The 18,696-nt window shown below is 40.2% G+C and overlaps 1 protein-coding gene across 1 annotated transcript in view; it reads right to left on the bottom strand.

The window, feature by feature from the left end:
* Positions 1-18,696, bottom strand: part of RBPMS (RNA binding protein, mRNA processing factor) — a 170,736-nt gene that overhangs the window by 51,911 nt on the left and 100,129 nt on the right. Inside the window, exon 7 of the mRNA XM_017857103.1 lies at positions 3,099-3,249. Within this exon, the coding sequence (XP_017712592.1) occupies positions 3,099-3,249 (151 nt within the window). The remainder of the gene's footprint in view (positions 1-3,098; positions 3,250-18,696) is intronic.

Raw genomic sequence — 18,696 nt, 5'->3', positions numbered from 1 at the left:
ATTGTATGACAATTTCACTCATCCTTTCTCCTAACTTGCAAAGACAATTGGCTATACTCAAACTGTGATGACAACTCAGAAGATCAATACCTGCTGTAACTATTAGGAAAGAAAGGCAACCCAATGCTTTTTATTAACAAATTATGATTGTACTTTACATTTTCCTAGTACTCTACATACACTATACCTATTTATAATCCTCAGCTCAATCCTAGGATATTGTTTTATTTACCTCTCCTAACAATCAGAAAGTATTATTCTTATTTTATAGCTTAGAGAATGGGAGCACAACTAAGTTAAAACAATTTTTTTTCTTAAAGGTCACAAAGCTTGTCAATAATTGGCAGAATTATTGACAGGATTCTCACTGACAACTTCTAGCCTGAAGCCAAAGTTCTCCACAGCAGGTCACCATCTACCCAGGTTAAGTTGCAACACCTGGTTTCTCACTCTTCATCCCTGGCACAAATGCAGTAGGTGCTCAGCAAATATGGAGTCTGATTGGGGGCAATCTCAACCAAGCTGCAGAATCTGTTTTATGTCCTTCATATGAGGCCAAGTTTTTCTGACAACTTTGACCACCATCAATGCCCCAGAATGACAGCCCTTTAAAGGCAGCAACCAATTTCCTTCTTCTCCAGAGTCTAGCACACTGGGTGCTCGTTTAAGTTCATTAAGTTCAGATATTTATGGAGAATTGAGAGTTCAAGTATATGTTTGTTGTATAATCAAACCACAGAACATTCTTCCTTTAGCAATGGCAACGAGTGCTTTTCAGCCACTACCATATAAAAACATTAACAAAAAGAAACATTTATAAAAAATTTCTATGGCCCACAACAAAGATTAGCCTTCAGGGCCTTTCCAATCCCCAAATTCTGCAATTCCATTATAGTCTACACCTGATTAGTTAAACCGACCACCTTGAGTACTCAATTCTGAGTACAATGCAACTGGGTTTGTCCGTGTAAACCCAACACAGTGTTCTTAGTCTTGCGGTGTGATTCCAGGTAAGCAAGTGTATCTGACGGGCAAGTTCCCAGTTCCCAGAGGGAATGGCAATGGATAATAAGGTTGACCTGAGCCACAGTGGACTTGCTCTTATCAAGACGCTGTGTCGTAAAAATGAGCTATATGAAGATAAATCATGCTGACTTTTATTTTCCTCAAGAATACACTGCTGGCTGCTTGGATTTATTTATTTATTTTAACTTCAAATTTGTGTTGCTGTGAACAGCTGAGCAAGTTTTTACCCTGTCATGGAAACTATCTGGCCATTTTTGCACTGTTCTGTATGCTGGGAAGGGAGGTGAGTAGAGCTTGCCAGAAAAGAGTTCTAAGCTTGGTTACTATGCTCTCCTGTAACTTCAGGGACTTGTGAATGTTCAGTTTGTTCCTATTTGTTGCTTTTGTATAGCATGTTGTGACCTGGCTACAACTTTCCTGGCTACCTATTTCACAGGGCTGTTGTAGGAAATTCACAAAAGTTTTGTGGGCCTGTTAAAAGAGCATTCAGCAAAGAATTGAGGATGTAAAGTTAAGTATCACCAGCATTACATTTCCTCTCTGAATTAATCTTTTCAAAGAACTCTGAGATCTGAGGTTGGCAAATTCACTAAAAGGCAAAGAATTACTTTAGGTTATTTTACTAATTCAGGCATCCTAAAAATACTCTTTTTTGATGCCTTGATCAAGAGAGAAGAAATTTCAGAGAGAAGAGGCATAGAAATCCATCTGTAGTTCTACAAGTAGCCCAATTTCAGTATCAATTTATCCACTCACTATAATAAATATTAAATACATACAATATACAAAGTATTATATACTTATATACTCTAAGGATGAAGAATTATGTAAAGGATGTTTCTATATTCTCCTGTATTACAAGTACACTGTAAGATGTAACTTTTGTTTAGATTTCCTTCCCAAATAAGTAAGCAAAGTTTTCTAGTTTCCCCGGTACAAAGAAGGTGAAAGAACAAAATAATTTTTTCATCTATTATGACTTTCTGGATTCATAGAAACATTTATTTTAGAGCATTCTGGAAGACTTATCTATTAGTTTCTACTGATGAGTAGCAAGCAAGAGTGAATGAGCTACAGAATGGTTGTGACTTCCAAAGATAACCTGATTAAATCTGACATGCACGTGACACGGGGGGAGCAAGGAATCCATGTGTCCTTCAATTTTAATAAGAAGAGTTAAAATGTATTATCGAAGGAAGAAGATCACAATCGTGTGGTTTAGAAAGCAGACCAAAAATGACAGGACAGAAATATTCCAAATAACTTGGAATCCAAGTCATTTGGGTTTCCTTGAATGCCCTGCCATATTAAATCACATATGGCTCTGCAATGAAAGGAAAAGTTAAGGCCTGTCTCATGCTCCATTTCTGCCACTGACTGAGCTTGAGAAAGAAAATTCAATCTTTTAAAGTTATTCAATGAAAGGCAGAAATAATGAAATAAGCTTATTAATGTGGGGTAGAAGACGTCTTGAGCAATTAGCCAGTGTCCTTATCCAATTAAGTTGAAACAGGAAGCCCCAAATTTCCTTAAAGTTTTACTGGTATTAGTTTGCTAGACTGACTGTTCCAATATATAAATTCTTTGTGTGTGTTTACTTTTCCCCCTAGAGTTATGGCTAAACTGAATAGAACCAACCTCCTAAGATCTGCTTCCTTCACTTTTAATATCCTATTTTTCCAAAGCCACCGAGCTGATGTCCTTCAACAAATGGATTAAAGTGAATGCTGAGAACCAGCTCTCATGTCTGAGCATGGAGAAATAAAGGGTTTATACCCAAGGCAACTAGGGGCATACTCACAATGGTCAGTATCACATTAAGGAAATCTGTAGTACATCAAATGAAATTCTGAAGTTATGATTCTATTCAAGCTGAACCATCTTTTGGGACAGCCAATCGCAAACAAGATTGCTGTATTTGGAATTCTGACACCAAGAACGCCTAGGCAACCTCTTCACAGAAATGGAAAATAAGACTCAGCCAGCTCCATGTCCCGTGGTGTAACCTCACATGCAGCACACGAACAGTTCTTAGTTATTACTATTTTTAAATGAAAAGTAGATCGACTTACATGGCTCTCTGGCAATGAACTGAGGTACAGTGTTGGGCAGAGGAGTACTGGGGTTTGGAGTCCCTACGAGTTTGTTCTTGGCCATCTTCGTGTTTGCCTTAGCAAACTCTAGTCGTAGTGTTTGCGGAATTTCAGGATCGAAGCGGATGCCCTTTGGAAATAGAGAACAAATGGAAGATGTTTTCATTTCCTTAGAGTCAAACCGGAATGGTGACAAAATAAACACACCAGTAAACCCTGGTCTATCAGGAAAAAAGGTCAGCAACCACTGTCATTCTTACTACTTACACAGATTACAGGAAAAATGACAACACAAAGTGTCCTGAAAGTCAGTGGGATTTAATTTACTTAAAAAATGTAGTTACACAGATTTTCAACTATTCCTTTTCTTTTTAGACAAAAACTTTCCAGTTTAAAATTTGAACCAGGAAATTCCTAGCACAGTTATACACTTTAATGTATAGTAATTTCAGTTACCTTTGACCCTATTCCTGCAGTTTACCTAAAACAGATTATATTCAGTAAAATAAATCACAGACACTATGAAAGGCAAGTTAGGGCAAGACAAGTCTATTTGGAATCCTTCCACCATTCAAGAATGCCTTCATTATTAAGCATCCAATATCATGAATTCTGGACCCTACATGTCAAAAAGCTATCCCAAGAGAGTGCATTTTAAATATGCACCCATGGGACCCACACAGTTCCCATGTTTTCATGGTGTGGTCTGGAAAGGGACTGGAGTCCTGAAAATGAGTCTCCGAAGACCACAGTTGCCATTTAGTGTTCTGAATGTATACACATGGGCCTGAGGGCTCCAAATCATCCCCCGTCCCCTCGCCACCATTCTTCCTAATGAGCTTGAAGAAAAGTAAGAGCAGGCAGGGTGCTGTGGCTCATGCCCTAGCTCATGCCCGTCATCCTAGCACTTTGGGAGGCCAAGGCGAGTGGATTGCCTTAGTTCGGGAGTTCAACACCAGCCTGGGCAACATGGTGAAACCCCGTCTCTACGAAAATACAAAAAAAAAATTAGCTGGGCGTGGCGGCATGTGCCTGTAATGCCAGTTACTTGGAATGCTCAGACACAGTGGCTTGAGCCTGTGAGGCAGAGGTTGCAGTGAGCCAAGATCGCGCCATTGCACGCTAGCCTGGGTGACAGAGCTAGATTCTGTCTCAAAAAAAAAGAAAGAAAAAGAAATATCCACAAAAATACGACTCTCTTACTTTAGAGACCAGGATGAACAACTCAGAACTTCAAACTTCAACAGGCTCAGCTTCAAGGATACAAGGAAGAGCCTGTGGCTGGATAGTAATGGCATTAACAGGAAATAAGGGGGGAAGGGGAAGGAAAGAGAGGTCCTTAGGGAGGCCTAACAAAAGCCACAGAGCCCTGACCCAGAAGTCTTGGAGTGGGTGGAATTTCTTCCCGAGCATGACTCACTCATTCTGAGAAGAAACCAATTGAGGGCAGCAGCAAAAGGGATGTGGAGAATACCCTTGTGCATACCTAATCAACACCAAAAAGTGAACAGATAGTGCCCGTTCTGGGAAACATAAGAACATTTTCTTTAACTGGTGTTGTGTTGTTTTGTTGTTTTTTAAATTTGGGAAACCTCAATACTATTTTGCCCAAAAGTACATAAGGAAAACAAAACAAAAGCAAAGCTGCATTGTGAAGCAGGCTGAGGTGAGGTCACAAAGGACCTCACTGAGGTAGACCAACTTCAATCTTAACAAAGCTAATACTACAACAGAATAAATATTTCCAAGAATGGAGGTAAGAACTGTGGTCTCTGATGGGAGACAAGCACAGTTCCTGGTTGTCAAGTACAAGTATGCTGTGGAAGGACTTGTTCAATCGCATCCCACTCCATCAGACACACATAGTAGCAACTTGCCATCAACTTCAGGACGTCCTCCCTGGCACTAAACCTGACCAACCTTCCTGTGAAGAAGCAACTTTCCTAAACCTGAGCTCACATTAACATGAGTCCTGTGGCCCAGGCCACTGGGGATAACATGAAGAGTATCCTGGGACCTGGTCATGGTCTAGAGCATCTGGCCTCAGAAAATGAGGCTGTACATGTGAATTCTATGCCTCGGCTCTTTCTCTGGCATTTCAGAATCAACTGAAGCTCCACATAATGTGTTTGCCTCTTACACAACCTGGGCTGGTGGCTTGAGTCCTAAAACATGCTGAACTAAGTCTCCCCTACTCCCTGCCCCTTCTTCATACCCCTCCATTTGAACTAAAATAACATCAACATCATGTTCCAAATCAAAGCTCCAGCATCCTTATTTAAAAAAAAAAAAAGCTCAGAAGTTAAAATGACCTAATTTGTTTGGCAGCTTATTCAGAGGCCGGAGGCTTAGAATACAAGCCACATTCCTCTAACATCTTTAGCAGCAATACCATATTTGGTAATCAATATCCTGCTCAGCTAAGTTTCCATCCATAGGGATTAGCCAAGCCAAAAACATTTTAAATGTTAAGGGATGATGAAGAGGAGAAAAAAGAGGGGCAGGAGAAGGGAGAACACAGAAATGAAGAGGGAAAAAAGAAAAAAAAGATGAAAAAGAGGCAGATAGGAGGAAGAATACAAGAGAAAAAAATCCTTGTGTTTTTAATTAAAGCCTACTAAGATTATTCTCTGGTTACAATTACTTCACATTAAATGCTGTCAGGATAAGATTACTGCCAAGTGAAAGGGTGAACCTGTGTCTTTCAAAAAGCAACCTTTTCCTCTCTTGCTCATAATTCACCGTTCTTCTCACAATAAACAGAGAACCTTTCTCTTCCAAATGTAAATGGTGTCCTATTTATTACATGGACCAGAAAGGATAGTTTCTGAGTATTAGTATATTAATTTGAATATAAACAGTTACTTACAAGCACCCCAATCTGACTGGCTACAGGACAGTCAATAGTCTCAACCAATCCAGGTTCCATATCATCTACAGAGGCTGAACTCCCTACTCAGGGCAAATTCTGGGAGATAAAAGGACACTGCTAAGAAACAACATATTCTTGTTTGTCCAGTATACTTAAAAGTATATCAGGGCAGTTTCATGCCAGGGAGCCAGGGAAGGCACTTGAGGAAGTGATGGAAGAGTAGAAGTTCACCAGGTGCAGTTCAGGAAAGGGCTCAGCAAATTTCTCTGTAACAGGATGCACAAAGGGTGTTGGGATGGGAGAGGTCAGGAGTAGGGTGGCTGAACAAGCAGACTGGGGTGAGATCACAAAGGACCTCTTAGGCCATGAGTGAGGACTTTGGAGTGTGTGCTCGGCTGAGCCATTAGGTTTTAAAAATGAGGGGGATAATATCAGCTTTATGTAGTAGGTCTGTGACCCTCAAATGTTAGCAGCATCAACTTGAAGGACTTGCTAGAGTTTCTGGTTCAGTAGCTCTGAGATGGAATCTGAAAATCTGCATTTGTAACAAGTTCGGGGTAATGCTGATGCTGTTTGTATGGGCACCACATTTGAGAATCACAGTAGTTGGTGGTAACTCTAGGGGTGGTAGGGAAGATAGACTCAATGAAGAGACTAGAACAGATCAGACATGAAACCATTAGAGCAGCCCTGGGAAGAGTAGTTGGGATGAGATGGCTACTGCCTTCTAAGTCTTCTTCTTTGGGAAGGGTACTCAGGGGCCAATGTTTGTGTTCTGCGCCCTTATTCCCCTGACCACAAACCTGTTTTCTCTTATAAGGATTTCAACCTTGAGCCTATATAGAGACACAGAAAATGATGTTGACCAAAGCTGAGTCACCGTAACAGCCTCTCACTAGAACAAAAGTCTCCAAATTCCGGTCACTGAGGTCTTCAGAGCACCCTCATGCCTGACAGAGTCTTGGTTATCTGGTACAATAAACAGAGTACTTCAATTCTGTTAGCTTCAGGCTCCCGGTGTTGTTACAAATGGTTCTACACTCAAGTTAGTCCATCAGTCCTTGACAATGAGTTTCAGGGACAATGGAATGACTCATTTAGGAAAAAAAAATCGTTACAAACAAAGCAGAGCTATATATACATATTGAGAAAGATGTCCATGGCTAGATTACGCTGGGAAAAAAAAAAAAAAGATACTCAACAATGTTTAGTAGTATGGAGGTAGAGGAGTCTGTATATACACGTGCATGTGTACTTCTCTATCTGTGTAAGTCCAGAAAGGTTTAGACTGAGACAACCAACCAGTTAATAGCAGTCTACTTGGTGGCAGGGGTGAGAGAGGGGACAGACTTTTGTACAATTTTCCATCATGTGAAATTTTTACAAATATGTATAATTTATAAAATCCAATACAGAGTTTAAAACAAAAGGACAGAGGTGGAATAAGAGATTTCCTACTGGGACACAGCATTCAACCAGCTATGTTTTTAAAAACTAGTTACTTTTAAAAAAGAACTTTATTCTGAAATAATTGCAGACTTACAGAAAAATTGCAGACAGTATAGTTCCTACATACCCTTTACCCAGATTTCTTAGATGTTAGCATTTCACATTTATCAAACACACATACCATGTTTCCCCTGAACTGATTAAAAGTAAGTAGCAAGCATGATATTCTTTTACCCTTTACTTCAGTCTGATTTCCTAAAAACAAGAACATTCCTTTGTTTTCCTGATCTAAGATCTAATCTAGAATCACACACAGCACTTAGTTGTCATCACTTTAGTCTCCTGGAAGAGCTCTTCAGTCCTTACTTTTCATGAGCTTGATATTTTTGAAAAACTACAAGCTACTTATTTTGTAGAGTGGCCCTCAATTTGGGTTTTTTTTTTTTTTTTTTTTGGTTTAGATTCAGGTTACGCATTTTTTGGCAGGAAGATCAGAGATGTGTGTCCTGCACAGTGCATAATATCAAGAGGCACATGATGTCACTTCTGTCCCATTATGAGTGATATTAGCTTTGATCATTTGCCAAGTTTCTCTATTGTAAAGATGCTATGTTTTCCCCTTTTAACTAGTTTCTTATAGACAGGTATTTCTAGACTATATAAATATGTTGTTTTTCAAAAAATCCACTAGTTTTAACATCTATTAATAATTATTACCTGAAGCATCTGTTACTATTGTAGTTGCCAGATGGTGCTTTAGTAATCTCATTGCTCCTCCCCACTGCCACCAGACGGAGTCTTGCTCTGTCACTCAGGCTAGAGTGCAGTGGCATGATCTCGGCTCACTGCAACCTCCACCTCCTGGGTTTAAGCAATTCTCCTGCCTCAGCCTCCCGAGTAGCTGGGATTGCCTTCATTGCTCCTTTTATAAACAGTGTATCAACTTTCTACTCCATGGAAAAGCTCTCCCTTCTGCCCTGTTAATTAATTACTTACATCAGTAATGACTTACAGACTTGTATTTAGCTCTATGCTTTATAATTCATTACTATCATTATTTATTTTGCTGTTCCAAGTGTCCCAGTTGTGTACACACACATGCTCTCACATTCAGATCTACTCTGCATCATATCTATTTAAAACATTTTAATTTTATTTTAATAAAAATATTTTAATATATTTAAAATAGATGTATTAAAGTTCATACTGATAGCTCCAATTCCAATCTAATACCATTTGGTTAATTCTATCCCTCTCCTTTGCATGTATAACTCCTCTAACAGCGAGAATCCTAGCTCTCATTATCTACTATACATTTATTTATTTGCTCAATACAAAAACGCACATTAGTTTCAAAATTGCTAACCGATACCACTATAAAAAGTCTATTAACTACAACTTATATTTATTTACAGTTTTTTGTCTTTAGTCTAAATGTGTGTTGCCAATATGTGTATTATTTGGATTATCTGTGGGTTAGTTTCCCCATGCCCCCCACCTTCAGTGCGGTTGTGTTACTCATTTGTAATACAGTTAGATTCATTTGTTTCTGTTTGTCTTCAATTTGGAGTCTCTCCCCATCCTTGTTTGTCTCTACTTTGCCTATGCATTCACAGCAAGTAAAAACTATTCTACCATTTCAAAAGTGAAAGCTGATTCACTTTTGAAATCATTTTGAAAGATGAATTTGACCCATTCATCTTTCTGCTAACCCACTTATGAGTAAGTATTATAAATGTTGACTAAAAGCTGAGGATCTAGAATTCTAACTCCCCTCCCCACCTGCTTTGACTTTCTGAGATACTGAACCTCTCCAAGGAAGCTTCTAAATAATCAAAGACTACCTCCTCTGGGATACAGCCACAAGTCACTTCTTTAGGAGCTTCCTATCAGATTCTGCTAGAGCTTCCTACACTCCCATTCTGACCTGTTGATCCAGTAGATGTGAGGCATATGTACCGATCTAGATGAAACTGCCTTTTACTATAGGATACAAATAGTAAGGTACTAATAATATACGATCCCATCTAGTAAGGTGAAAGACTTCTTCAATTGATTCTAACAACCTTTATACTGCCCCTTTCCCCACGGCCAACTCCAAATGAAAACCCACAGCCAATGAAACTTAACGTCAAATTTGCTACTATCCCTCTCTGACCTTGTGGCCGGGTGCAGTGGCTCCTGCCTGTAATCCCAGCACTCTGGGAGGCCGAGGTGGGCGGATCACAAGGTCAGGACATCGAGACCATCCTGGCTAACATGGTGAAACCTCATCTCTACTAAAAACACAACAAATTAGCCAGGCGTGGTGGCGGGCGCCTGTAGTCCCAGCTACTCGGGAGGCTGAGGCAGGACAACAGTGTGAACCCAGGAGGCGGAGCTTGCAATGAGCTGAGATCGCGCCACTGCACTCCAGCCTGGGCGACAGAGCAAGACTCCATCTCAAACAAAACAAACAAACAAAAACAACAACAAAAAACATTTTCTAGAGAGAGCTAAGAATAAAAATCTTCTACCATTTCATTTTTTTTGAGACAGAGTCACTCTGTCACCCAGGCTGGAGTGCAGTGGCATGATTTTGGGTCACTGCAACCTCTGCCTCTTGGGTTCAAGCGATTCTCATGCCTCAGCCTCCCGAGTAGCTGGGATTATAGGTGTGCATCACCATGCCTGGCTGATTTTTTAAATTTCTAGTAGAGATGGGATTTCGCCTTGTTGGTCAGGCTGGTCTCGAACTCCTGACCTCAAGTGATCTGCCCGCCTCAGCCTCCCAAAGTGTTGCGATTACAGGCATGAGCCACAATAAAAGCCTTCTACTATTTTCAAAGAGCATTTTGGTCACAAGAAAAGGAAATATCCCAGGGACCACAAATGTTTCAACAGGAGAAAAGGAAATGAAGCAGAAAAGAATTGACTTTTTTGCCTTTTAGAAGTTAAAACGTTAAGTTAGGAATATAAACTGTTTCTTAAAATTGATAGCCATGTCATTTCCATCAGAAACTAGGAAGTAAATACACACTTTAGAGAGATTCTGAGCTTTCAAATATTGGTCCAAGATTAAAATATATTTACAGTTTTTGAGTATTGTCAGCTTTCTCTGCCACAGGCATCATAAAACATTTGGTTATATTAGAAACAGAAACTAGGCAAGGTATATTCGAAAGTTTCCCCAGGAGTCTGTGAAAACAATTGTTACACTCAGTTGGAGCCTGAAACGACTCCATGAGAGGCCACAGACAAACCCGCATCTGGGTAATCTATTACAGTGGAGAGCATAGGACTCACTGAGAGACAACAGTGTGAAGGTGAGTTAAAAATGAAACAGTAGAAGTTTTCTACCATTTATTAATATATCACTGTGTTATAAGTGAAAACTTGTGACACTCAAACATTTTTAAAATGCAAAACTATGAGTGAAGATCATAGGAACGGGAAGCTGGTAGAGAACTGGGTCAGGTTCTCTGACGGTAAGTAATACAGGTTTGTCTACATAAATCACGAAATTCATAATTAGTACTGAACTTTTGGGGTCATCAAACCTAGTTCTCAGCCATGGTTAGTACTCCTCATTGCCCTTTCCCCCTACTCCTTAGGGGTATTTAGAAATGTGCGAGGGTGGCCAGGCATGATGGCTCATGCCTGTAATCCCAGCACTTTGGGAGGCCAAGGCAGGCGGATCACAAGGTCAGGAAATCGAGACCATCCTAGCTAACACGGTGAAACCCCGTCTCTACTAAAAATACAAAAAATTAGCTGGGTGTGGTGACGGGCGTCTGTACTCCCAGCTACTTGGGAGGCTGAGGCAGGAGAATGGTGTGAACCTGGGAGGTGGAGCTTGCAGTGAGCCGAGATCATGACACTGCATTCCAGCCTGGGTGACAGAGTGAGACAGACAAGAAAGAAAGAAAAGAAAGAAAGGAAGGAACGAAGGGAGGGAGGGAGGGAGGGAGGGAAGAAAGAAAGAAAAGAAAGAGAAAGAAAAGAAAGAGAAAGAAAAGAAAGAGAAAGAAAAGAAAGAGAAATGTGCAAAGGTATCTGAAGGCTGTTACATGACTGAATACCGTACATGCATTCATTAGGCAGGAAAATAAAGTCCTAAAAGGAGCAGAATAGTCAGTCCCACACAATGTTAGAATTCTCATCCAAAATGCCAATAGGCTTCCCAACACAGATGAAAAAAGATTCAGAAAACTAAATTAATGTGCCTAAATTCCCAGCTAACTACCAGTAGAATCCATATCACAATCCAATTTTTAAATTCCCAATAGAGCATGTGTGTGTGAGGACATTACAGTTCTGCAAAGATTTTTATTTTATAAAGACGACATTGTTTTCAGATAATAACTGAGGCTGTTGTTCAGTTTGCATTGTGATGAAACTTAGGTAGATATGGATTCCAACAGAGAATGAACAAGTGAGGGAAAGAATCCGTCAGATGTAAACCGTATTTCATACTTTTCCTAAATAAGGGCATTGCTTGCAAAGACATCAAGACTGTTAATACACAGCCTGTGCTGCTGGGTTATTGCCCAATGAGAAACTGTATCACACCAATTATGCCTCATTCTTTTTCTTAATCCAACTACCTCCCAGTGCTTGCCCTGGCTTTACCTTAGAATAATCTGATTTAATACTCCTTTTTCCCCTTGCCTAAATCAGTCATTTGAAAGCATGTTTCCCTTTCCATTGGTAAAACAGCTATATTGCACTCGGAGAAAGAGACCCCTTTCCCAAGGCTTCCTGTTGTATACGTAGCCATGGAGCCTTTAGAGATGATGCTGGGCCATGAGTCTGGGTACAGGTTCCTCAATTGATTGCCTAATTGAACAGTCTTCCAGGAAGTGTTACGCTACCACATATCTTGAAGTCAGTTTTGATTTTTAACCCCTTGAATTAAAAAAAAATCTTCATAACTGTTTCTAAACCAGATGTTCCATAAAACGCAATAAAATTTTATCCTCTTTTGAAGGTTTTAGTTACAGAAGGAATATGTTTCCATGTCTAGTCTAGAATGTTTCCACAGGTTTATCTTTGATTTCAAGCCTGTGTAATTTCTCCTCTGATAATATCTATAACAAGCCAAGTGTTATAAAAGAATAATATTGGCCATGATAGAAAAGCCTAATCTCATCCTCATTAACCAGAGGGATTTCCTAATGACTAGGCCACTTCTTAAAATACAGTGTACATTTGGCTTCACTTTTATTCCTGTGAATAAACTGTGGCACTCAAACTCACACCCTCCCACCACTAAGCCAAATTCCTATGGTGAAAACAATACATTGTTTAAGGTATGAAGTATCTCCAATAACAAAATGGGGAAAACCTCATGTCTGCCCCCGAAACCTAGAAGGATTAGAAAAGCAACCAGAAGATGGTCTTAGTTAATCAATCCCCTTCTACAACTGGCAAAGGTATCAAGAAAACTAGTTGTTTTCAGTCATTTGAAAGCATGTTTCCCTTTCCATTGGTAAAACAGCTATATTGCACTTGGAGAAAGAGACCCCTTTCCCAAGGCTTCCTGTCGTATACGTAGCCATGGAGCCTTTTGAGGTGATGCTGGTCTAGGAGTACCATCAGCTATAGTTAATTATAGTCACAATTATAAAAGAGACGTCACAATCAATTTTGTGTAACCTAGCCATGAAAAAGAGGCTTACACTGTGAGAATCAGGGATGTAGACTTCAGAGTCTGACTCCTATATTCAAATACTACTTCACTATTGACCTTACTGTTTAACCTTTCTGTGTCTCAGTTCCCTCTGCTGTAAACTGGGGATGAATATAGTCCATATTTCATAGCATTCATTGTAAAGATTAAATGAGATCTTGTAAATGGCCAGATTAATGCCTGACATTTGATAAACACTAATCCCTATGGCCCAGTGCTTATCAGCTATGGAGCTCCTCTTCCAAATATGAACCAATAGGGATTCTTCTCCTTTGGCCTTTTTGGAGAGGTTCTTCTATTACTTAGAAAGAGAAAGATGAGATTCGTACTCTGCTCTGAGACTGCCCCAACTGGGAGAAAGCTGCAGGACACCTGAGCTGCTATCCAGTCTGATGCTGTGTAGTTTCCTTTATTCCCTGTGTTCCCCCCACAGGGAGCTGATGTGTGTCCTGCTTCTCCTGCCCCATGTCTGTTGGTTCACACAGTCTGAGTAGGTCTTAGGGGCCTGGCTGGTAATTGGAGAGACTGGATTCCCTTTGTAGGAGGAACTAGGCAGATATACTTCGAAGGTATCTAGAATCTCCATCTGACTTGACTATCCACCCCAGCTCAATTAATTTCTTTTCTACAATACACACTTACTTTTTGTGTTAGCCAACCATCCCTATGTACATAACCATGCCCTAGGAGAATCTGCTTTGTATAGGATGACTATAAAGTCATGACAGGGCCTTTGAAGAAGCTATAAATGCAATCTTTAACATGTCAAGAGAATCAGAGTCAAGCAGAGTTTATTTTCCAAAGGGTCGAGAGGGCATGATTGTTTGAACTTTTGCCACTATGTTCTCAAACCATTCTGAAAAGGATGATTGAAAGACCTGAGCCCTGACAATGATAGGAAGGGGCTGTTTCTAAGCCAAACACAGTCAGTTACCCATTAAAGCAGTATTTTACAGTGACACTTTAAAATAGATATTATTACATGGAAAGAAACATAGGCCAGAGTGCAGATGGTACTCTCTTACTCAGGAATCCTGATGCTCACATTTTTACACCATGGACTCTGAAGGTGAACAGAAGGTAAAGCAGCAGGTCAACTGCTCTGGTCGGCACAAAAACATCCCTTAGAATCCTTAACGCACCAACACCAAACATGGCTGATGCTGCCAGCAGTCCCTTTCATTGCAGAGTCCTTACTGCCTCCTCCTCTCCTGTCTCACTGTTAGGACAATGAACAAACCCATTGGCATACGTTCTTCCCCCTTTGCATCAATGTCTTTTACTACTGCTACCTGCTAAATGAAGGCACTCAAAAATGAAAGCTTAAAGGAAGCAGATACTAGGCAATAGCTCTCAATTCAGTTAAATTTTCAACTCTGATAGAGGATTTGGGGAAAACCTAGAAACAAACTTTTAATGGTCCATATCGGCTTAATGTTGGCCCAAGACATTCCAGTCTGATGTCTGTCACTATCAAGTGACACCAAAGAAACTTGAGAATTTTGATGGCCAACTTCACTGACTTGGGAAATCAACAGTGGGTTTGCCTCAACAAAGCACTTCCCTGTATTTCACTAAAGCCTTATGGGTGCCACATCAAAAATTTCAGAAATGTGGCATAGAAATCATGCCCTGTCAATGTGAACATGTAAATGATTTCTGGATTACGTGATTCATCTCTGTAAAGCTCAGATCATAGGCTTAAATCTGTGAATTTGGCACCAAAAAGAAAAAAAGAAAACAACAATAAAACAGACAAAATAAATCACAACCTTATTCTTAAAGAAGCCAGTCTGTATTACTGAAACAGGCCAGTCTAGAAAATACACACCCCTTTGGTTACAGAGTGCATCCAATGAAAAAGTAGGGGGGTTTATGTGCAAATTCATTATCAATTACAACTTTAAAAATAGCTTGTATCTCTTTTCCTAGTGACAGCAAATTGAGAGAATCATTTTCATTCATAAGGGCCACATATGTGCCTACACAGCTTCTGCCAAGTACAAAACCCAGGATTAAACTGGGAAGGGATGGGTTTTGAAATACTTACTAATTTCATATCCAATTAGTAGATGACGATATAGATCCTTTAAAGATAAAAGTGGTATTTTTTTTTTTAGTCAAAGGGTTACTGGTGTTGACAAGTGTGGTGTCAGCTCTTTAAAGAAAGGACTAATTATACATAATTGCACATTAATCTTCTAATTTATTGAAAAGGAGATCAACCTACTTTTGCATCTAATACATATTATGCACATATCAGGCAAAATGAGAGAATGGATGCATGCATGTGTGAAAGTGCTTTATGCACTCAAAGATAAGCTGACTGATTAACACTGTGTAACATAAAAAGTCTCAGAGAATTATTTTAAGAAACATGTGTCAGCTGGGCATGGTGGCTCACACCTGTAATGCCAGCACTTTGGGAGAGGCAGGTGCATCACCTGAGGTCAGGAGTTAGAGACCAGCCTGACAAACATGGTGAAACCCCATCTCTACTAAAAATACAAAACTTAGCCAGACGTGGTGCTGCATGCCTGTAATCCCAGCTACTCAGGAGGCTGAGGCAGAAGAATTGTCTGAACTGTGGAGGTAGAGGTTGCAGTGAGCCAAGATTGTGCCACTGCACTCCAGCCTGGGCAACAAGAGTGAAACTGTCGGGTGTGGGGGTGTCTGTGTCTACATGGAAAAGCACATGAAAAGTAAGTCCCACTTCTGAGGTAGGCAGACCGAGAATGCATTTAATGTGCTCTTCTTTTAGCTTCACCTTAAGTGCTTGTTAGGTCATTTGAGGACCTATCTTAATTTTCTGTATATGTTTAAGGATCATTCTGCAAAGTTTACTTTGAGCTTTTATTAGTGGCTGGTGCAGAAGGAAACAAAAGAGGTAGGAGGAGAGAAAGCAGTACTGACATAAACAAACTCTACAATTGGAAAACAAACAAACAAACAAAAAAACACAGTTGCCTAAACTTTCCAAAATCATTTTGAGAAGCTTTCTATTTAAAGATCAGACATAGACCACAATAGGCCTCCAAGTATATTTTCACAATCCTGTTTCTGCTCTCCATTATTTTAGCAATGAACCCCCCAGCCCCCAACAGGATCCAGTGAAGCCTCCCACCCTGTGTGTGCCCAACCAAGTTTAGGTAACGTTAATGAAGTTAAACACCAAGAGCAAGTAGAAAACATGTGCATTTTCTTGTTTTCTTCCCCCTCCCCCAAAGATAATCACTGTCTCGATCTAGTTACTAATTTTCAAACTGTACGAGTTGACAATAACAAATTTTAGAAAGAAAAGCTGTATTACATTTAAAAAATACAAATAATTTTATAAGTCAATGGTTTTATATCCTTAATTTCACTAAGGATAAAAATGAGCCATTTATACCAATATATTATTTACTGGTCCTCAACATCATTTACTAATACCATTTACTAAATTAATCAGTAGGGGTTGGGGGAGATGTCGCTGACGAATTTCGTAAAAATACAGAAATAAGGAAAGCAGGTAAATTTGCTCCTTAACCCTATTGTTAAAACACCTCTAACACACACCATCAAATGGCTTGCAAGCTCCTTCCAACCAAGAACTTGGGGCTGAAGGGACAAGTTAATTGAAAAGAATGTAAACAGTCAAGTCCAAACTTAGGAAGTTCACTGCAAAGTACTTCCTGTGCTGCACAGGGAGCCAAAACAAAGTGAGGCAAAACCTATCTCGCCTCTGAACAACTGAAATCAGTGTTCTTCCTCTAATGAATCCTTGCAATTAGATTACTAGTGATCTAACCAAACTAAGGCTGAGTTTCTCCCTTTCTGCAAAAAGGCTTATCTATACAATAAACTCTAAGTCAGCTGGGAGGCCGAGGTGGCCGCATCACAAGGTCAGGAGTTTGAGACCAGCTGACCAACACGGTGAAACGCTGTCGCTACTAAAAACACAAAAATTAGCACTGCGTGGTGGCGCGTGCCTGTAATCCCAGCTACTCATGAGGCTGAGGCAGGAGAATCGCTTGAACCCTGGAGGCGGAGGTTGCAGTGAGCCAAGATTGCACCACTGCACTCCAGCCTGGGTAACAGAGCAAGGCTCCGTCTCAAAAAAAAAAAAAAAAAAAAAAACCCTCTAAGTCAGGAATCTCACTGGCTGCTAAAGAAACATCATAATCAATGGATGTTGGGTCTTTGAAACACAGATTCAGTTAGAATTTGAAATGGAGAAAGATGTGCACAATTAAGATAGAATAAAACGGAGATGAGGATGTGGGATGTGTTTGTTTGGCTTACAATATTTCATAGGCTTGAGAATATTAAATAACATTGCAACTGTGTTTCCCTGATGAGCTCCAAGAAAGGAAGGATGAATAATTTTGCCATTAACTATAAGTCAATGTTTAGAAATACTCTGAATCTACTGGAATTTGGGGTTCCACCAAAATTATTTTAAAAACCAGTATACGGAAAAAGAGACTTTAGCCGGGCATGGTGACTCACGCCTGTAATCTCAGCACTGTAGGAGGCCGAGGCAGGCAGATCACGAGGTCAGGAGTTCAAGACCAGCCTGACCAACATGGTGAGACCCCATCTTTACTAAAAACTCAAAAATTAGCCGGGTGTGGCAGAGCGTGCCTGTAGTCCCAGCTACTCATGAGGCTGAGGCCAAAGAATAGCCTGAACCCGGGAGGCAGAGGTTGCAGTGAACTGAGATCACACCACTGCACTCCAGTCTGGGCGACAGAGAGAAACTCCGTCTCAGAAAAAAGAGGAGAGAGGAGAGAGGAGAGAGGAGAATAGAGAAGAGAGAAGAGAGAAGAGAGAACAGAAAGAGAAAAGCGAAAAGAAAAAAGAAAAGGAAAAGAGAAAAAGAAACTTTAGGAATAAAAAACAGTCCTTTGTGAAGGTTGTCATTATCATTAATTATCAGTATTTTTACCATTATTGAATGCCAATGGCTTTAAAAATACCCATCTTGGTCAGACGCAATGGCTCACAGCTGTAATCCCAACACTTTGCGAAGCTGAGCTGAGAGATCACTTGAGGCCAGGAGTTTGAGATCAGCCTGGGCAACACAGAGAGACACCACTTCTCCAAAACATAAAAAAATTAGCCAGGCCTGGTGGCATGTGTCTGTGGTCCTAGCTATTCGGGAGGCTGAGGTGGGAGGGGCACTTAAGGCTGGGAGGTTGAGGCTGTAGTGAGTCATGATCGCACCACTGCACTCTAGCCTGGGCAACAGGACAAGACCCCGTCTTAACAACAAAAAATCAAAAACCACCGAAAACACCCACCATCTCATTTAATTTGATCCTCTTACCCTTTGAGGTGGCCACGATCAACAGCATAGGAAAGAAAATCAAGGCTTGAAGAAGAGCCCCCAAATCAGTAAAGTGACAGGGCCTGGATATAAATCAAGCCAGCTGGATTCAGACACCCTCATGACTGGTTATCAAGAAGACATACTTCCATTGTTCTCTTCTTGGCCTCAATTAACAAATTTAGTGCCTTTTTACAGTACCAAACTCACTAACACTTGATGTTATGCAGAAATACATAAAATCACCCTACCATCAAATACACACTATGTTTTC

This window comes from Rhinopithecus bieti, unplaced genomic scaffold (assembly GCF_001698545.2).
Source record: "Rhinopithecus bieti isolate Rb0 unplaced genomic scaffold, ASM169854v2 scaffold_2077, whole genome shotgun sequence".
Taxonomy (NCBI): Eukaryota; Metazoa; Chordata; class Mammalia; order Primates; family Cercopithecidae; genus Rhinopithecus; species Rhinopithecus bieti.
The sequence above is the reverse complement of the archived record's forward strand: the minus strand, read 5'-3'. Positions and strand labels throughout refer to the sequence as shown.